The sequence below is a fragment of the Triplophysa rosa genome, linkage group LG21, assembly GCF_024868665.1.
Source record: "Triplophysa rosa linkage group LG21, Trosa_1v2, whole genome shotgun sequence".
In the NCBI taxonomy this organism is placed as follows: Eukaryota; Metazoa; Chordata; class Actinopteri; order Cypriniformes; family Nemacheilidae; genus Triplophysa; species Triplophysa rosa.
In genome coordinates, this window is record NC_079910.1 from 11,937,776 (window position 1) to 11,959,599 (window position 21,824).

The 21,824-nt window shown below is 40.7% G+C and overlaps 1 protein-coding gene across 1 annotated transcript; it reads left to right on the forward strand.

The window, feature by feature from the left end:
• Positions 1-181: 181 nt before the first annotated feature.
• Positions 182-21,743, forward strand: arfgef2 (ADP-ribosylation factor guanine nucleotide-exchange factor 2 (brefeldin A-inhibited)). Its single transcript, XM_057319218.1, has 39 exons — positions 182-540; positions 2,361-2,391; positions 3,267-3,390; positions 3,672-3,818; positions 7,452-7,631; positions 7,917-8,223; positions 8,367-8,501; positions 8,581-8,699; positions 8,840-8,973; positions 9,767-10,001; positions 10,096-10,195; positions 10,286-10,425; positions 10,616-10,724; positions 10,892-11,081; positions 11,181-11,292; positions 11,385-11,590; positions 11,673-11,757; positions 11,852-12,023; positions 12,199-12,350; positions 12,558-12,686; positions 12,800-12,958; positions 13,649-13,796; positions 13,925-14,021; positions 14,115-14,155; positions 14,671-14,840; positions 14,931-15,082; positions 15,213-15,385; positions 15,469-15,629; positions 15,702-15,832; positions 15,920-16,049; positions 16,202-16,337; positions 16,560-16,698; positions 16,979-17,036; positions 17,253-17,367; positions 17,682-17,821; positions 18,282-18,453; positions 18,606-18,744; positions 19,149-19,266; positions 20,099-21,743. Exons 1-39 carry the CDS (start codon positions 375-377, stop codon positions 20,261-20,263), a joined length of 5,517 nt encoding a protein of 1,838 aa, XP_057175201.1. The 5' UTR covers positions 182-374; the 3' UTR covers positions 20,264-21,743.
• Positions 21,744-21,824: the final 81 nt, after the last annotated feature.

Sequence of the window (21,824 nt, forward strand, 5' to 3'; positions counted from 1 at the left end):
TTTATAGGAAGCTTCATGGTCACCGTTTCCTTTATATTATGTTTGGACACCATGAAAAACACTGGTCCCCGTGCAGTTTTTCCTGACCTATGCCAACGCATACCTGCCCTGACCAAACTGACCAGTGCCCAGACTTGTATATCACCCGAGCTCTATGCATGTACACATCATTGTAAGCGCCTTGGGTCACGTGACGTGACGTGCGGCCAACATGGCGACGCAGTGCTGAGAGAGCAGCAGCGTCCAACTGCCTCCGTGTCTGATACAGCGACAACGGCTGCCCGCTCCTGGCTGACACCCTCACACACCTGCCAAACCGCAGGGACCGGGCCAGAAATGACGGCCTGAGGGACTTCTTTAACCTCGACCGAGAGATGAAAGAACAAGAACAGCTGGAAATTCATCGACGGCATACGCAGACAGAAACACTGAGCACCAAAAGCATGTTTCTGTCTCGAGCGCTGGAGAAAATCCTGTCGGATAAGGAGGTGAAGCGGAGCCAGCACAGCCAGCTACGCAAAGCCTGTCAAGTGGCGCTAGGTGAGCACTTTTTATTTTGATCCTCATGAAAACAGCTCAGGCCTCAATCGCATATTTAGATCCCATAAGTTAGCTGCCGCTGCCCACTGACATTTTACGTGAAATTGCGGGTAGCGAGCTAACGTCATCCTAGCAGCCGTCAGTGACAGGTCAGACCGTATTGTGTGATATTTTTCTTTAGTTTAGATTGTCATGCTTATTGTCAGCGGTAATTAAATCACATGTTGATGCAGCGGTCTAAATGACATATCGGTGTGTTCAGCCTGTCTTGTTTTGGTTGATCACGAGCTGTTAGCATATGTTAGCTGGTATCAGCTGCTATCCGACAAGATGCGCTTGAATGTTACGTTGTTAACATTCAGCTGCTATGGTGACTTTAACTGTCAGATATGTGATTTGTGTGTCACTTATCGATTAAAGATCGGTTACTGATCTACACATCGGTATCGATCTGCATTGTGCGTGATGCCGATAAGCGCCGGGCCTATTTCGCATACTTTTTTTGTACTTTAGCAGTTTGAACTCTTATGAAGTATAGTATGAAATATGTTTTAACGTGTCACATGGTGTCATGTGTGATTGCTATTAGCTGGGAACAAACTGTAAATGTAACGCATGTTTTTTGCAGAAAAACTAACCGAAACGGTTATGTATCTGTTTCAATGTGAGCCTGAAATGCAGGTCAAACTCATTCGGCTCGTCCCGCCTGTGCTGCATTACTTATTTACTAACTGAACGAGTACTTGTTGAAACAGGAGGATCTAGTTTCTTGGTGAGCTTTTCCACCATTAAACCTTTTTTCCGGAGGTTTCCACATGTCAGTCAAGAATAAAGAGAGCTTCATTTGAACAGAATAGTCAAACTCAGTATTTGGTCTTTTTCTTTATGCATATTTGCTTGCGTAATCTTAAAAAACAACTGATAACTACAGTGTTAAGGTATTTCTCGGGTGATTTGTTTCTCTCCCCTTATTCCCTCATGTAATTGAATGAGGTTGACCACCATAGACTTATATTTACACAGTCGAAGAGACATCCGGATTCACTGCTAGGTTATGGCTTGTATACATAGTTTCTCAATTCAGCAGTAGTAATAAATTCTGCCTTCTCTCAGGTTGTCAGGTATAGGATTTTTACGAAATTATTTAGAATACCTTGCAATGTGTGCGTCTTATGAAATATGATGTTGCCTAAGCTGTTTCCTGTGCCTTTTGTTAAGGAGATGGCTGCCTGATAATGAATAATAACCTATTTCAATTTAAAGGCACTTGTAAGTGTAAGTGAAACAGAAATAAAGAAACCAGAAAGCATGTTTATTCGTGGACCTCAGATTTAATTTATTAATAGGAAATGTTTTGTTTAGAAACAATTGCAGTAAATTGTATAGATGATTTTTTTACCATGTCATTGAATGGGTTCTTGAGCTTTTAAGTTGCTAAAGAAAATTTTAAATGTGAATGTTAAAATCATTTCTACATCTTGCTGACTAGACACCAATATACAGTAGATGTTGCTTGTGTATTTAATAGCTTTAGCACTGTTATGGCATGTGTAGATGTTATTTCTACAGAGATATCCTATGGTACTCAAGACTGAGACACTCAAATTGTCTTATTAAGCATCAACTAAAAAAAAAACAGAGATGAGACATCTATAAATTAAAACTGTAAGCTTTTTGTGTCTGATTGATTGGCCTTTTGTGTTTTTCTGAATAAGTACTCTCTTCCTCTTCAGGTCTGTTTGCTTTGAAGGAGGGTGTAGATGATTCTCAGTGATGTAACAGTATCTTCGTGTGTTAATTTGTTTCTCTTTTTTTTATAGATGAAATCAAGCTTGAGCTGGAAAAACAGAAGTAAGTTTACAACTGAGCTCCTTGCACCTCATCTCATTCACTATACACCATCCATTAAAGGCATAGTTAGTTTGCCCAAAAATAAAAATTCTTAAAAGATTTATTCACTCTCATGTCATTCAAAACCTGTCTATGACTTTTGTGTGGAACACCAAAGAAGATATTTTGAGAAATATCTTAGAGGTTTTGTGTCCATACAATGAAAGTAAATGGGAGTCAGTGTTGTTTGGTTACCAACATTCTTCAAAATATCTTGTTTTCTGTTCTGCAGATGAAAAAGAGTCATTCAGGTTTTGAATGACATGAGGGTGAATAAATGATGACCAAATATCTTTTTATGGGTGAAATATCCCTTTAATCTGTCTCTTTTAAGGTTCACTGAAACGTTGAAATAACACTGGGAGAACATTTTAATAGCTTTTCTGAAAAGGATTACAGAAGTTTAAGGCCCGATTCGCATTTCGTGTCTTTTCCCGCACGCATATTTGTTATTTTAAATGTAGACACGCGGTAGGTGCGCACAAATAGGCACATTTTTTTTAGGCGTGTCAGCGCCGCATCGAGATGGAAATAGTTCTACTTTTCAGAGTGCCGCGCTCATTTGAAGAGAGAAAGTGGCGTGGCTCGCATTTTCCGCGCAGTTTTTGACACGAAATGTGAATCGGGCCTAATGCATCTTTATTCTGAACCATCCCTGATATGTAATAACATCAAACACTAGTCACACTCATTCACTGCTGTTGCTGTTTTGCGTCCATGTTGTTAAGATTAACCGGGGTAATATATAAAAATATTGCTATACTGTATAATATAATATATATATATATATATAATATTTTCATACTCATCTGTGCTGTGAATTCTGTGTGTACCAGGGATGGCACTATTGTTCCACCCCGAGCTAACTACATTGAAGCGGACAAGTACGTCCTGCCGTTTGAGTTGGCGTGTCAGTCGAAGTCCCCGCGCATTGTCAGCACATCTCTCGACTGCCTGCAGGTACGTCCTGTGTTCTGTACTCCTGGCATTCAGACTGTAGCGTTGCGTCATCCTGTTCAACCCTGACATTTCAAACCTGTCATTATTGAATTAAAAACACTTGAAAGGTTTTCAATTCGGGTTTTTCAGACTTGTGATTTGATCTACAGGGAACTAACCACAAAGGTTATTTAAGATGGTTAGCTTTAGGAGACAGACTTTACATTGGACATCAAGTGGTGACCAGTTTAGTTCGGTAATTCACCACTCACTTGTTTTAATATTTCCTTGTCTCACCACAGAAGCTCATTGCATACGGCCACATCACAGGAAACGCCCCTGACAGCGGGGCTCCAGGAAAACGACTGATTGATCGGCTGTTGGAGACAATCTGCAACTGCTTTCAGGGTCCACAGACTGATGAAGGGGTGCAGCTACAAATCATTAAGGTGACACAACCCTCCATCATGCCAACTTGTTTTTCTAGACAAGCACCCACCCCTTATGACAGAGGGAGAGATGGCTGATATAATGCCAATATATTTTGAGAACACACTGAAATTCTGTGATTCTGGAACTAAAGTTTAAGGTATTTGAATTTAAATATTTATGATTCATTACATTTTACTTTGTAATTGTCAAAGCCCCCCCTAAAATGAATAATTTATTAGGCAAATTTCATAATCGTGACAGAACTGGTTCAAAGTCTTTGATTTCAAGCCAAACTGTTATCACTGTAGATAAGCATGCTGTATTTCAGCTCCTCTGTCACTCTCTAGACATAGAGAAAAATAGGCTGTTTACATAAAGAGAGGAACTGTTTGCATAATAGGGTAGGGCACCAACTTGAGTAAATTGTTACGTGTGTATTAGTTTTAGTTTTCTGTAAGATTAAAGGGATACTTCACCCAAAAATGAAAATTTTGTCATCATTTACTCACCTTCGAGTTGTTCCAAATCTGTATACATTTCTTTGTTCTGATGAACACAGAGAAAGATATTTGGAAGAATGCTTATAACCAGACAGATCTTAACCCATTGACTCCCATTTATACAGATGTGGAAAAATTTGAAGGTGAGTAAATGATGACAGAATTTTCATTTTTTGGGTGAAGTATCCCTTTAACGTTTATCACTAAAATGTGTGAATATATGCTCACATGATGATCTCAGAAGACCACCTATTAAATGTCTTAAATGTGAATTTTATCTTGATCAGTTTTCATTAGTGTCGGGATTGACCTGTAGCTGTAAACTTGCTATTGTCCCTAAATCATGTTCGTTCTCATATACAACAGAGTCTAAGGTTCTAGTTCTGAGACCAATCATATTATTATTTTGCGTTATTTTTTTAAATCACCAATTGTAACATGACAATATTAGTGAAAGCTTTATTGAGAAATTAACACTATTTTTGTATTGATGTCTTAGTCTTAATATGTCCCATTTTGTTTTTGTTTATTATTTAATTTAGTCCCACAACTTTATTTCCAGGTATAAATAAGAGAATAAATCACAGATATTCAATGTGGTTTCAAACCTTTGGACCCTACAATATCTAAGTAAATCAGTATTCAGTGAAAATGTTCGGCCGAAAATAGCAAAAAAACGCAAGTTCGGTGTTCGGCCGAATTTCTGAAATGGCCGAATAAATTTTACCGATCATGACTCGTGATACGATCAAGCAGCAACCAGCGCAGAGAAAGAGAAAGACGTGTGCGCTTTATTACTGCCGCAAACATTTTGGCAGTGCGTGCGTGCGTGTCTGTGCGTGTGTGTGGAGCATTTTAAAGTGTCAGAGAAAGACAAAGCACGGGACTTGCCGCACGGAAGTAAATTTCCGAATGAAAGCGTCTTTACCGGTCGGTAACTTTACTTCAGACGGAAGCGGGCTGTCTGACAGTAGCCCCGCCGCTCGCGACATCCTTTGACATTATACAGTGGTCGCGTGCACACAGTTCCCTGTACTAAACAACTTGTCAAAGTATGTTCGGTGCATCCACGAGTGCACCTTCTAGAACAGTCATCTTTTGTGGGTGGAGTTTGGAAGAGAGACAATGCTTGCATTGGATGTTTTTTTTTCTCAAATCATTTTGCAATGTAGCCTATAATAATCCAACAGTTTTAGTTTATTCGTATTTTTAGTTTATAGGCCTAATGTGGAATGGCAGTTTTTAATGAACTGTTTTGTTGTAGGGGTTCAGATGCGTTTACACTTGGCATTAACATGCGATCTGTATCTGGATGTTGTCCACATACACATTGAAAAGACAAGTGTAAACGCGCTTCTGATCGGAATGTCATCCGATCAGCGTGTCCTGATCCAGAGGTAGTCGAGGACGCATTGTGATCGGATCTCAGTGTAATGTAAACGCAATCCAGACAGTTTATCTACATTTACCGGTACAATTTCACAGAAAACCCCTCCCGCTATCATTATTCTCTCGTCTGTCCGAAACCTGTCAGACTCAATAGTATCTGTCTGCGGAGCAGCTGACAAATACAGAGGAAAGTTTACTCTTGCTCCCGAGCGTTGCACACTCGTTCATTTTCCCACGAAATGATCATGGATACTTTAACCTACAGAGGATTTATGTCAAATCACACGAGATGTTTTACTTGACCACTTCAGCTGTATCATCACTGTATTTGTGACTGCCATGAATGGCGTTGACTCGCACACACATCACCAGTTTAAAACGCATCATTTGTTTATTTTCATGTCACAGACACGAATGGCAACACTATACCAGCTTGTTTCTAACATACGTGTGTGTGTTTACTGTAGCCTATACGGCGTAATCAACCGTCCGGTTCCCCGAGGGCTGCTGCCGCTTGTGTCTCGTACGGCTCTCACTAAATCCTTGGTGTTTCGAGTCTGACGTATGACCCAAATGTGTTTTTTCATCAATTTTAACAATCATAGGTAGTTTAGATGGTTAGAGTAAGGTTAGGGTGTGGGTTAGGGTAAAGGTTTCGTAAGACTTGAAACACCTAAGATTTAGTCAAAACCAACAAGCCACGCCCACGGATCTGACTCGAAAGTACCGTCCCCGGAAGACAGATTAAGCGGCAGACGGGCAGCTTAAAACGGAGCTCTGAATACACCGTATATTATTTACACACGGAAACAAGATTGTGTTGCTAATAGCTGATGTCAGTAAACACGCTATTTAGGGCGCAGACCAAAGAAACGACGCGCTGTCACTTTCAGCCGAACCAACCCAAATAGACGAGAACGATGTAAGTGGTCGCTTTTGATCATAGGAACTTCGGCCTACTTATGTGATTATTTTATGTGTCTGTGACATGAATAAACAAATGATGTGTTTAAAAACACCGTTAGAGTCTGTGTGTGTGTGCGTGCTAGTGAAACCCGCCACAGCTGTGCTACAAAAGCTTGTCATTTTACAAACGTCCTCTGCTTATACTTTCACATATATGATCATTAATCGTTTTAACCGCGGTTTACTTCCCACCGCTGCCTCGAGTTCAACATGGCTGCGTATCAAATGTGTAACATGCTCATCCTCCCCGTTATACGTGTCTATTTTTAAATTGCAGGCCTATTAAAATAATGGGCGTGAAACTATAGAGATCCGATCAGTTATCCAGATGTGGAAGCCACTTGTTGACAAGTGTAAACGCGCTGTGTCCTGATTGTCTGAAGATCCGATCTGCTTGTTCGGATCACCGAGATCGCATGTTAATGCCAAGTGTAAACGCACCCTTAATGCCAAGTGTAAACGCACCCTTACATTACATTCTTTTAGCAGTCAGTTATAGGCCTAATTAATATAGGCTATTCACAGGCTCAATTTTTTGTTTGAATTTACTTTGTTTTGCTCAATTTTATATTAAGTTGTATTGTATTTTATTGAAAAGCAAGACAAATTATAAAAAGCACATTTTGACTATTCAGTTTGTGCAATAGTGAAAATTATGGTTAATAAATAGAAGAAATGTAAAAAAGCATGTTCAGTGTTCGGTATTATTCGGCCTTCGGCCAAGTGTTTCACATCATGTTCGGCTTCGGCTAAGAATTTTAATTTCGGTGCATCCCTAATTATTATGCTCTGCAGGCTCTTCTGACAGCTGTGACATCACCGCACATAGAGATCCATGAGGGAACGATTCTTCTCACTGTACGGACATGCTACAACATCTACCTGGCCAGCCGCAACCTGATCAACCAAACCACGGCCAAAGCCACTCTCACACAAATGCTTAATGTCATCTTCACCCGTATGGAGAACCAGGCGGTTAGTGTCATTTTTAAGGACATAGTTCACTCCAAAAAGTAGAAAAGAAAGAGATAGTAATTCTCAAAAGAGAAGCTCATTGGTCACTACATAACCCTGTTAGGCACCGATAGACCATTCAGAATATTCCGGGCCAAGGTTTGTAATCGTGCTGTGCTGAACCTGGCTCAAGTGGAAATTTAACTGTAACTGTTCCTTACTGTTCTTAGAACTGCTTGGCCTGATTGGGGCAGTATGAGTTGGTAAATTTTGGTGGGATTTCACTTTCTGTTGATTCTCTTGCAGGCTCTGGAAGCTCAGGAGTTGGAAAAGGAAAGACAACATTTACAGCTGCGCAATCCCTCGCCAGTATCCAGTAACCCTTCACCTGTGACGCAGAACCCTTCCCCCACCCCCGGCCGAGGGTCCGGATCTCCGTGGCTCGGTCAAGCCCGCTCGGAACAGAACGGTTCCCCTTCCTTCTCCCTCAGCCCCCCAGTGGTCCCCTCCACCCCTCAAGACTCATCCTCTATCAATGGCCAGACAGAAGAGTCAAAGTCAGAAGAGGAGTTTGCTACAGATAAAGAGAGCTCAAAGGAACCTCCACATCCAGGTATCAATGGTATCAGGTTACAATGACATATGAGGCCAAACACATCAAATTTCTGGCTACTGGTTACTTTCAGTAGTATATTTTAGTGGCATGGCTTAAGTGTCCACTGGCATGTTTTTTATCTTTTACTCTTAATGACTCAGACACTCAAGAGTCAAGCCAAACACTTAAATTGGAGGCAGAGGAGGCTCATCTACATCCTGAAACTGAAGCAGCTACTGAGGTTTTGGAAGAGGCCGAGCCAGACAGCGGTCTGGGAGATAGCTCTGTTGAAGGAGGTGAGTCACACTTAAACCTAATATGCTCTCGTTCCTGCTTAAAAGCAGATTTACCTAACCTTTGGCCTTTCTCCGACAGGCTTGGATCAGCATTCTGACTCTGAAACCAGAATGCCGCCCCCTGCTGTCCGTTTGGACTCGCAGCAGATGAACGGAACGGTGGACGATCGTGCCTCTGAGTCCTCAACAGATATTCTGGTGGGTTTTTAATTTGCTTTCAGTTTGAACTACGGGTGTCGAGTGAGCAAGTCCATTTCATATGAGAGACATTAAGTTATTATCTGCAAAGACACGCTTTCATTGTGGTCAGACTGGTCTTTTATTATTTGTATGAGCAGGATGCAGACACCATGCATGGCAGCCAGACAGCTGCTCGCTTTTCCCACATCCTGCAGAAGGACGCCTTCCTCGTGTTCCGTTCGCTTTGCAAACTCTCCATGAAGCCACTAGCTGATGGACCACCAGACCCAAAGTAAGAACCAGAGGACCAAAAATAGCTGTTGAAAAAATTAAGAAACCGCTCCTAATTTTCATTTCAAATCAGCATTTCTAGATGTATCATTGCCATTCCAGTCAAGTGTTTGTTGAATTTCAACAAAATCAAACCTCAGAAGTGACAAAGTCATCCAACAGCAATGTGAAACACTGAGAGCATGACAAGACGCATGAAAACTGTGATAAAAATTAGGTTAGCATATACAAAAAATATTTTTGGACTTTTCCTAAATACATTATTAATACAATATTACTCTTGTATTGCTTCAAAGTGATTCTGAACGTAATTTTGCAGTATTTGAGTTCTGAATAAATGCAGAGCATATTTTCTGTTTGTTTGACCTGTTTCTCCAGTTTTCATTTTCTGTAAATAAATGCAAATAGAAACAATATTTTTATTTGAAATTTCGGAGAAATATTGTTCACATTGTAAAAACACATGTATTAGTTCACAGAATGAAACAATATGATCATTTTACCTAAACAGACATTTAAATAGTAATCAGAAAAACCTATTTTTTTCCATGCCTGTATATTTAATGATGCTGTTACTGCTATATTTATAGACTTGGGTTTAAATACATCTTTACAGACAAATAAACTGTTATTTTATTGGACTTGTATTTACTTTCCAAGCACTTATCGGATAAGTAGAGGGTGACTAGTGTGGGGTTGTGATTTGCTAAAACAATGGGTGTAACATTGAGACATTGAGAGTACTGTAACTCAGTACTCGTCTACTATTTCTGTATTCTCTTCCTCTCTCACAGATCTCATGAGTTGCGTTCTAAGGTGGTTTCGCTACAACTGTTGCTGTCAGTGCTCCAGGGTGCCGGTCCTGTATTCAGAACCCATGAGATGTTCGTGAACGCTATCAAGCAGTACCTGTGTGTGGCGCTGTCTAAAAACGGTGTCTCGTCTGTGCCTGAAGTATTTGAACTTTCTCTTGCCATCTTCCTGACCCTGCTCTCTCACTTCAAAGTGCATCTTAAGATGCAGATCGAGGTAAAAAAATGATGACGCAAGATTTGCATTGTATAACTTTGCATTGCTTATTTGAGCTTATTTTGTTTCTAAAACTACGCTGGGTTCTTCTCAGGTGTTCTTCAGAGAGATCTTTCTGACCATCCTGGAGACATCATCCAGCTCTTTTGAGCACAAGTGGATGGTCATCCAGACTCTCACTCGAATCTGTGCAGGTCAGAGGAAATGCACTATTTAAATATAAACGCACTTGTCGAGATTCTAATATGAAATCCAGTACTGAGTAAGTCTCTGTCCTCTTCTAGATGCTCAGTGTGTGGTGGATATTTACGTGAACTATGACTGTGATCTCAATGCTGCCAACATTTTTGAGCGGCTGGTAAATGATCTGTCTAAAATCGCCCAGGGAAGGAGTGGACAAGAGCTCGGCATGACTCCGTTACAGGTATTTAAAAAGAATCCAATCATACTGCATACTATACAGAACACCGTTCGTTTCCAGAACATGTTGACATTATGAAACATTGGTATGATTCCACATTACTACAACATCATGTAGGGTTCATTTCAGTGCATTTACCCCAGCATTTCATTTCAAGTCGCACCTTAAAAAATCGGGTAATAATTCATTTCAGGAGTTGAGCTTGAGAAAGAAAGGACTGGAATGTCTGGTGTCCATTTTGAAGTGCATGGTGGAATGGAGCAAAGATCTGTACGTTAACCCCAATCTGCAGGCCAACCTCGGTAAGACAATTGTGTATCTTATTGCTTGCATTGCAATAAGTTCCTGTATAAAAGCATGGTACTTTTGTTCACAATAGAGTTTTGATACATGTTCACTGTAGTTTCTGGTATTATTTTAGGCTTTGGTTGTTTTACGAGGCTGTGATTCGTATTGTGTTGTGATGTAGGTCAGGAGCGTCCAGCAGAGGGTGACAGCGCAGATGGAAAGCTCCCTGATCACCTGTCCTCTCGCAGAGATAGTGTGAGCTCTCTGGATTCCACCATATCTTCCGGTGTTCAGCAGACTCATCCAGATCACCCTGAACAATATGAGGTCATCAAACAGCAGAAAGAGATTATCGAGCATGGTATTGATCTGTGAGTCTTCTATTTCTTAGCGGTTTTTCACTTCTTGTTTTTTCCATCTCTGGTTTTTTATTGTTCCACTTCTCTGACCATTTTCTGTCTGTCTTAAAGGTTTAACAAGAAACCAAAAAGGGGACTGCTGTACCTGCAGGAGCAAGGCATGCTGGGAACATCGCCGGAGGACATAGCCCAGTTCTTGCACCAGGAGGAGCGACTGGACACAGTGAGCACATTAATAAACCAGCAAACTAGAATATTTTGTACCACTTTGACTACTCAAGTGCTGATGTTGAGCTCTGTCTCCGCTGTATTCAGACTCAGGTTGGAGAGTTTCTGGGAGAGAATGTGAAGTTTAATAAGGAGGTGATGTACAGTTACGTGGACCAGCTGGACTTTTGCGGTAAAGACTTTGTGTCAGCGCTCCGTGTCTTTCTGGAAGGCTTCAGGCTTCCGGGTGAAGCGCAGAAAATCGACAGGCTCATGGAGAAGTTTGCCGCTCGCTACCTGGAGTGCAATCAGGGGTGAGTAATGCAATCTGACCGTATTTCCAATTGTTTATGGGGTTTCTGTATATGCTGACGTGATTGGTCTGTTGCTTTGTAGGCAGACTCTGTTCGCCAGTGCAGATACGGCTTATGTTCTTGCGTACTCTATCATCATGTTAACCACAGACCTGCACAGCCCACAGGTAAAACGGATCCTTTTTTACTGCTTATTAATAGTGTTCATTTAGCCAGAGGTTTGAAGTAACCCCAACTGTACCGTTTGGTTTTTCTCTTTAGGTGAAGAACAAGATGACAAAGGAACAGTACATAAAAATGAACCGCGGCATTAATGACAGCAAGGACCTGCCTGAGGAATATCTGTCTTCCATCTATGACGAGATCGCAGGCAAGAAGATCGCCATGAAAGAGAGTAAAGAATACTCCATCACTCCCAAGTCCAGCAAACAGAGTAAGAGCATCTTCCTGTCTATATGAATCCTGCCATATTGTGTTTATAGATGTGGGATTCTGTGTAAGTGTATTGGGTTTGTGAGTCCTGAAAAAATCAATTTCTTCATATTGATGTTTGAGGTGTCATTTCCTGCTTCAGGTTTGAATTAAAGTCCAGTTTTTCTTTCTTTAAGATGTACCCAATGAGAAGCAGAGGAGGCTCCTGTATAACATGGAGATGGAGCATATGGCCAAGACGGCTAAAGCTCTAATGGAGGCTGTAAGTCATGCTCAGGCACCTTTCTTCAGCGCCACTCACCTGGAGCATGTCCGGCCCATGTTCAAGGTAACATATCGAGTCTTGCATGAAAGGTCACTATAGGGTCACGGGCAGTTTGTGCAGGATGATGTAACAGGAAGTGGTTTCACACATTAGTCTAGAAACATATATTGAAAGGTTAGAAAGTTAGAATTATGTGAAACCAAAGGATGTTTGTTTATGCTTGAATTTTTGTGTGGTTTTGTCATGTGTGTATTGATCTTTGTGTAACAGCTGGCCTGGACTCCTCTGTTGGCGGCGTTTAGCGTCGGACTTCAGGACTGTGATGATCAGGAAGTGGCGTCCCTGTGTCTGGAGGGGATCCGCTGCGCTATCAGGATCGCCTGCATCTTCAACATGCAGGTTTGTGATTGGCACTTATCAGCATTTCTAATGCACAAATGTCAAGCATATCTGTAGTTCCTTCTTACAAAGCTTGGTCTAAATATTATGGATGTATTTTCCTGTACATGCAGCTGGAGAGGGATGCATACATTCAGGCACTGGCCAGGTTTACGCTGCTGACCGCCAGCTCAAGCATCACAGAGATGAAGCAGAAGAACATCGACACCATAAAGACTCTTATCATGGTCGCCCACACCGACGGAAACTACCTGGGCAACTCCTGGCACGAGGTGAGCAACAGAGCTGTTTAAATTAAATGGCAGCATTCAGTGTCTGCTTCTGTTCCAGGTTTTCCATTTCCTGCCTTTTGCTTACTCACTCGATGGTGAGGGAAATCCCAGACAATTTTGCTCAGTATAAACTTGCAGGATCGTGAATGGCTGGAAACATGTTTTTCTAAACTAATGAAATATAATTGATGTAACTATAAAACATACTGGTATTAACGATAACTGGGATATTAATAACTTCCTTAATAATCAGGAAATAACGTATTACCCATATGTGAAATGTCTATAAAAACTTTATTTCTTCTGCAGAACACAAAAGAAGATATTTTGAAATAACATTGGCCCCCATTGATTTCCATTATATGGACACAAAACCACTGATTTCTCAAAATATCTTCTTTTGTGCTCCACAGGGGAAAGAGTCATATAGGTTTTGAATGACAGGAAGGTGAATAAATGATTACAGAATTTTTAATTTTGGATGATGTATCACTTGCTTATGAAAAAACTGTAAATCTTGGAGTGATTGGCAGATTTTCTCTCCAGGTAAAATAATGTGACTCCCCTGGTTGCCATTAACCCCTGCTCTCCTCTGTAACTCCCTACACCTCCTTTTGTGCTTTATTGATAACATTTCTGTGGTTTCTTGCCTGTCTCTTTATATCCGACTGGTTTTTGTCCCCCTTGTAGATTCTGAGGTGTATCAGTCAGCTGGAGTTGGCTCAGTTGATTGGAACAGGAGTGAAGACGCGCTACATCTCCGGTGTGGTCCGAGACCAGGGAGGCAGTATAAAAGGCTTTCCATCAGGGGGAGATGAATTCATCCCTCTAGGATTAGGTAAGCCATTGTTTGACTGCATTTAATAGCTCTCGGAGGGGGCCGAAGCGTTCGGTCTGGTGTGTTTATTGCTGTGTGTGCCAACTGAGTTCCATATGGAACAAAACAGTATTATTGGTCTCCCACAGGTACTCTGGTTGGAGGTCCAGACAAGCGTCAGATGGCTCATATCCAGGAGTCGGTGGGGGAGACCAGCTCCCAGAGTGTAGTGGTGGCTGTGGACAGGTGCACTGCAGTTACGCGACAACACGAACATATACAGTGTTATTGTTTATGCTGTTTAGACTGACCTTCCTTGTCCTCATTTCTTTTTTTTAGAATCTTCACTGGATCCACGAGACTCGATGGAAATGCCATTGGTAGGATTTTGTTTTAAAGCACAAAAGTTATTTACATTGTATATTGTGTTTTCTATGTGCAAGTGGGCGGTCTTTATAGTGACCCTGTTTTCCATGAGATATTCTCATAGTCTAAGACATATTCATGCATTTGATCCATTACATCACAAGGAAGTGACTAACAGTGTGTAGGGGTTGTTTAGCCTCAATTGCTTCCTGTTTGGAATTGAGCGTTCTGTGCTGGTAATTTCCCCTTTAATTTGTATATGACATGGAATTTACCTCTAAATTTAGACTTCCAATATCAGACTAATAAAATAGACCCAAGGTTTCATGATGAAATCTATTCGAAATATGCCACAGTTCATAACATTTTTAAAGTGATTCAGGAATTCTTCACTTTTTTACACTTCCTGCATACAAGATACTCATAAGTTCCACCAATAATTCTGTTCATGTACATAATAAAACTATATTAAGGCCAAAATGTGACCAAGCTCCATACCATAATGTATCGTTTGTGCTCTCATCTCCAGTGGACTTTGTGCGTTGGCTATGCGCGGTGTCCATGGACGAACTAGCTTCAGCGCACCAACCGCGCATGTTCAGTCTGCAGAAAATAGTGGAGATTTCCTACTACAACATGAACCGTATCCGTTTGCAGTGGTCACGCATCTGGCAGGTCATCGGTGATCATTTCAACAAGGTTAGTTTACTTTACCAGAGGTGACACCAGAGCAACCTGTTATTTGATAAAAACAAGTGTATGTGATTTTTGTGATTTTTGGTATGGTAGGTGGGTTGTAATCCCAATGAGGATGTGGCCATTTTTGCTGTGGACTCCCTGAGACAGCTTTCTATGAAGTTCCTGGAGAAAGGAGAACTGGCCAACTTCCGTTTCCAGAAGGACTTTTTAAGGCCATTTGAACACATCGTGAAAAAGAACAGGTGAGGCATGCAGGGTTAGACAAAAAAACTGAGGAAATACAGATTTTTGTAAAACCATGCGGTGATGCTACACACGTGCATGTTCACTTTGTTGTTGCTTGTACATTCATCTTCCTCGTCCATTCTTAAGATCACCCACTATTCGGGACATGGTGATACGTTGTGTGGCCCAGATGGTGAACTCTCAGGCTGCTAATATTCGTTCTGGTTGGAAAAACATCTTCTCTGTGTTCCACCATGCAGCATCAGATCATGATGAGAACATTGTAGATCTTGCGTTTCAGACTACAGGTCATATTGTCAGTAAGTACCAGTAATTGGGTTCATTATGAAAATGTTTTTGTTTGTTTTTTTACAAAAACCTCATCTTATCATCTTCCCCACAGTGAACACATTTCAGCAGCATTTTGGGGCAGCCATTGACTCTTTCCAAGACGCTGTAAAATGTTTATCAGAGTTTGTTTGCAACGCTGCCTTTCCTGACACCAGTATGGAAGCCATTCGGCTAATCCGCCACTGTGCTAGATACGTGTCTGAGCGGCCGCAGGTTAGTGCTGTCCCCTCAGTCTTAAAATGACCCATAATCCCAGAGCTTTTAAATCACTTTCTTCCTTACCAGGCACTAAGAGAGTACACTAGCGATGATATGAATGTCGCCCCTGGTGACCGTGTCTGGGTGCGAGGCTGGTTCCCCATCCTGTTTGAGCTCTCCTGCATCATCAACCGATGTAAACTGGATGTCAGGACCAGGTGGGCCCTCTCGTCTGCCCAGCCTCTCTTTATCTTCTTACGTAAAATGTGAAGTGGCTATCATTGAGAGTTTGTTGTGTGTTACAGGGGACTGACAGTCATGTTTGAGATTATGAAGAGTTACGGACACACCTTTGAGAAGCACTGGTGGCATGACCTCTTCCGGATCATCTTTCGCATTTTTGACAACATGAAGCTTCCAGAGCAACAAACTGAGGTGAGTGAAATGGGGAGCAACTATCTTAAATCAGTGATTCAAATGTTTTATGTTGTCATTGTTGTTTTTGATCATAACAACAGGTAGGCTAAGCAATAACCAAGCATGCTCAAAATGATAATTAATTAATCTTTGCGTTTATTTTTGTGTAGAAAACAGAATGGATGACGACAACATGTAACCACGCCCTCTATGCGATCTGCGACGTGTTCACGCAGTTCTACGAGCCCCTCAGCGAGGTGTTGTTGGCGGATATTTTTGCACAGCTTCAGTGGTGTGTGAAACAAGGTAGGGATTATGCACTCATCATGAAGGGAGAATTGGGGAATTTTAGGACTTCTCCATCTGCTGCGTAATACGATTAGCAGGACTTTAAAACGTGACACCTACAAATGTCGCCGCATTTGTGGAAACATGTTGGTGCAGCAGGTGGTGATGTTTTAAATCATCTGGGTGTGGTAAACAAGGTTTCACTGTATTGCACGTTTATAAATCTGCATCTGTTGTCAGATAATGAGCACTTGGCGCGGTCAGGCACAAACTGTCTGGAGAACCTGGTGATCCTGAACGGGGAGAAGTTCAGTCCGGAGGTGTGGGATGTCACCTGTGCCTGCATGCTGGACATCTTCCAGACCACCAGCCCTCATGCGTATGACAATCTTGCATACACCATCGGTTTCAGTGACACTTGAAAGCGTTTCGTCTGGATGCGTTTTGATTAGACCTATTATATAAAAGATAAATTAATGAATATACAGATTAATAAAAAAGGGAGATTCTGTATATAACAAATTTTGTTTCATCACGCAAATACGTTTTTGTCTCTCTGATGTCCAAACATATGTGTTCTGGCAGTCTGTTTTTAAGCTGCTTTATTTCTCTGCTCATTAAATGCGCTCACAGTTTGATTCTGACTTTGCTCTTAACAGCTTGTTGACATGGCGACCAGCTGGACAGGAAGAGGAGGTGGGAGAAGGGAAACACATGGTGAGATGACAAGAGCTTAAATAAATATTGCCAATGAACACACAGATAATTGTCCACAAATGAGCACATCTGAGACCTTAATCTGTTATACATTGTAGTTTTCCATGTTCTGTTAGCACTAAGACACACCCAGCAGTAGACTTTGCTTGCTATTTATAGTGGACATTTGCATTTTAGGCAGTGGTTAAATAAATGCATTTGTGTTTGTTTGTTTAGGATGTTGAGGTGGATTCTCAGTCTCAGAGTAGCTTTGAAAGGACCCTGTCAGAAAGAGGACACAGTCAGATGTCCACAGCCAGCGATGAAACCTGGAAGGGGAAGTCCCACGCTAGTATGTACTATCACCCTAAAATCCATGGATTGTAATATGCAAATTTGAAGTCATTGTATCGCTGGATGTTTCACAGTAGATTCTAGTGTTTGATGAGAATGTTACAGTCTAAAAATCGTATTTTTAGGCATATTTTTAGGCAAGCATTGTTTCTTGCCATATTCTGTTTGACTTAAATTAACTCTTTCTCTTACACTTTATTACCGTTGCGTTCAAAATGATTCTCTCCCTTACCAAACTACCCCACTATTCCTTTACTGCTTGTCTCTCTCCATAGGTGTACTTTAACATGTTAATTCTCTGGTTTGTTATAGGGGTCTCGGACCACAGGTTGTTTGCAGGGCTGCTTATGAAGTGTGTCGTACAGCTGGAGTTGATTCAGACCATAGACAATATTGTATTTTACCCAGCTACCAGCAAGAGGGAAGATGCTGAGAACATGGCCGCCGCTCAGGTTTGTTGGGGTCAATAATACAATAACACACCCAATCACAGCATATTCCATCCAAATAAAAAATAAAGTTATATAGCTTTTAGTTCATGTGTGTTAGCTTTGAGAGACCATCTATATGATCGTGTTAAATTATGACAATATCTACATTCAGCAGATATGTGCCTTTAGGGTTTACACACTTTCTCTTGCTGGAAAAACTATACATATTTTGTCCGAACAAATGTCCTCCAGATTGGGAATCTCTGTCCTAAAACCACATGCAACTGACTAGCAAGCAAAGTTCACAGATGGGACATAACTAAAGCCTATTGGAGTTTTTTTTTAATGAGTCCTTATCATTTTTTCTTTTTTTAAGATTCAGATTTACTTCAGAAACAAAAAAGGTTTTCAGAAGAAACTTAACAAAAATTCAGACTATGACATATGAGTATTAGTTTTGGCTTTGTGTGTTTTTCCACAGAGAGATGCACTTGAGGAGGCAGACGATGGGGAAACGGAGCCCGATCAGGGCATGTACAAACACCTGTCGTCACAGCACCTCTTCAAACTGCTTGACTGCCTCCTTGAGTCCCATCGGTTTGCCAAGGACTTCAACTCCAACAATGAGCAAAGAACAACGCTATGGAGAGCAGGTCTGCACTGCCGGCTTCACGAAAAGCTTTAATCTGCTGATGTCATGGTCACAAATGTCAATCTTTTATTTCCTTGTCTGGGTTGTGGTTAATGCTGTCATTTTAGGAGACTGTCTTTTTATTATTCTTTGTATGTGTGGGCTTGTGTGTAGGCTTCAAGGGGAAGTCAAAACCAAATCTTCTAAAGCAGGAGACCAGTAGTCTGGCCTGCACTCTGAGGATCCTTTTTCGCATGTACTCTGACACGCAGCTGCAAAACTCCCTGTCAGACATCCAGACACGTTTGCTGCAGTGAGTGCGGTCGTCTGCTTTCTTTATTCATTACGCCTAGTGACCAGCTGTGATCTACTCTGTGTCATATGCCTAATACACCTTGTATTATAATTAATTGTTCTAATTTGATTCATTATTATATTACATGAGGGTGTGATATTGTTAACATGTCGGCAGTTATGATGATTGAATATGTTATTTAAATCATTAAATTTAGATGCTACACTCATCACTAAAATTTGCACCAGAAAGTGCTTGGCTATTACAGAGGGATTATCTTTATGACTATTAAAATGGTAAGAACAGATTTGTGTAAAACTCACAGATAAGTCACATGCGCAAGTTCTCTGATTTACATGTTCTGTACAGGAAGGTTTGGGACAGATGAGATAACACGTGTTTGTGTGTGTGTTTTGATTTAGAGTGTGTAGTGAAGCTCTGGCATACTTCATCAGTCTTACCTCAGAGAGCCATCGGGAAGCCTGGACGAGTCTCTTATTGCTGCTTCTTACTCGGACACTCAGACTGCCTGATGAGAACGTAATAATATACATAAACATTATCTCAGTGCACTAGAGGACTAGATGCAGGGTCCAATATTCAAGTTGTGGCTAGATGAAATTGAACATCTATAATTGACACAATAATTAACTGTTTCCCTGAATGTTTCTGACAAACAGCATTATGAATCTGAGATTTTGCACCCGTCACAAAAAACCGTGTAGACATGTTTGTTCCTCATTTTTATTTTCGTTGGTTATTGCAGTAGTTCACCCTAAAAATGAAAATGATGTAGTTTGCTTGGTCTAGATTGCATGGAACGAGAAGAGAAATTTCTAGAAATATCCCAAAATACTTTTTAAACTAGTTTATTTTAAACCGATATTATGTTGGAGTTTCTCAGTTAGTAGTTTCATTTACTCGCCAAAGCCGTTTATACTCTTGTCAAATTAGGTTAAACATTTTGTACTTTTCTTCTTTAAAAAGTTAAAACACCCAAAAAATATATTTTTAAATGTATGGGGGAGTCCAGCCGTGGTGTAGCTAATGGGTATGGTATTTCCTGAAGGATACCCCGTTTTGAATATCTGTTATCATTCAGGGGTCAGTGTTAAGGCTATCATTATGGAAAGCACCCTGCTGATACGCCAGCTTTTCAGTGTGATGACCTTTATATGCAAATAAGACTTTTACGCAGACAGACCTCTGACAGCCCTGGGGATCTTTCTTGTCTATTACTAAAACAGACTTTTCCATTCATCACTGTTCTGATAACATCAGGTGTTCCCAGAGGTGTTCAACTGTAGATTGACACTGGGTTAAATCATATTTTCTTATGTATAACTCACCGTAACATTCTCTGTCCCCGCAGTTCAAGCCTCATGCCTCCTGCTACTACCACCATCTGTGCGAGATGATGCAGTTTGACCTCATTCCAGAGCTCCGCGCAGTGTTGCGGCGATTTTTCCTCCGTATTGGTTCTGTCTTCCACATCGCTGCTACCCAATTGGGCCAAGCGCATCCTTTATCGTCCTAAATGACAAACGAACAGGGACCACAGCTCTGAACTTTGGGGGGAAAAAGAGAGGCTGAAAATGGGATGGATGGTCAAGGAGAATAAGCAATTCTCCTGTAGTCTTTTTGGACTGTACAGGAATGCTTTGACTGATGCAGAAACCAATTACTCTGGGCTGTGTGTGACTGCCTCATGTTAATTCTGCCAGTCCTGACTCATCCGCCACTCCCCAATGAGAAAACAGCACTGTGACCCAGCAGGGCTTCTCGACGCTGACACCTCCACTGTGTCATCCGTCTGTGTCCATAAAGTCATGAGTCATATTTGTTTATTTTTATTTTACTTTATTTTGGATGGCTGCAACAATAATTTAATACCAATACTACTGTATAGCTGGTTTCTGATTGTCTATTCATTTCAGTTTGTTGGCTTTTGTCTTGTTAAATATTTTGTCTGTTTTAAAGGCTAAAATGTTGACATCTCAGAATGGAAAAAAACAGAAATTCATTTATATGAGTAAATACAGAAATGTGATCAACCCCTATTAAGACTTTGTAGATGACAGACAATGTGCAGTTAGCGTTTGCCAGCTGGCTGTGGGATATCTGTAAAGGATTGGTCCAGAAATGTGCATTGTCACGTCCTTTTACTGAAACCATTATAAAAATTTAACATTCATCCCCATTAAAAATGTAAGGGCTAGTTTCACATTCAGGCTAGCCTCTTTTCTGGCATTAAAATGAGTTTTATTTTGGGGTAAACGACCCTGTTTGAGATTCAGTCTGTTCACGCTGAAGTCTAAATTGTTCTATGAATGTAACCGTTGCTTTCGAAAACAGTTGTTGTTTATTTTACAGGTGTCAATACGTGCACTTGTTAATCTACCCGAGCCATTCCTTAAATGTCACACATCATTGCTCATTTGGTTTCCATTGCATAGTTTCTCTGAAGGGTTCTTTCAGTTTGCATTCCGATTTATCTGTATTTATCACTGAATCCCTAAAACGTCAAATGAACATAAAATTTTAGTACACTAAGGTTTGCTTAGACTATTTACCTTTTATTTGTGCATTGTGCTGTTAGCTCTTTTTGAGTCTGACTGAATCTTTTCTAAAAATGTACATCATGAATGCCAGTATCATTACCAAAAAAAGTCAAATGGAAGTAATAAGAATATACTGTATAATCCAGGTATATCTTCATCAAACCCCCACAACATATGGTTACTAATGTATTACCAATACCCCTAATTCATTTTCATTAAGGATGTATTTCATTCTTGAAGTGCATTTAAATATTTTCTGGAAAAGCATTCCTTCCCTTGCAACTATGGATGTCTACTTTGCCTCACTTGAGACTGGGAAATATAAATATACACATTTCTTCTCAAGACTGTATAAAGTTTTGATGTAAAATATGCAGAATAATGTCCAGCTCTATACATATTGTGATGTAATCTCCCGAGCATTTGGTGCAGTTATCAATAAAGTTTGAATTCTGAACGGTTAAATTTCCTAAGATGTTTTGTTACTTTAATACTTTTTTAATTGACAACGCCATCATTTCAAATGCGTTTTAAAGA

Coding starts and splice junctions, on each gene's coding strand:
- arfgef2 (XM_057319218.1), top strand. CDS start 375: ATGAAAGAACAAGAACAGCTGGAAATTCATCGACGGCATACGCAGACA. Junction 3,391..3,671: donor CATCTCTCGACTGCCTGCAG/GTACGTCCTGTG, acceptor GTCTCACCACAG/AAGCTCATTGCATACGGCCA. Junction 12,351..12,557: donor ATGTCCGGCCCATGTTCAAG/GTAACATATCGA, acceptor TTTGTGTAACAG/CTGGCCTGGACTCCTCTGTT.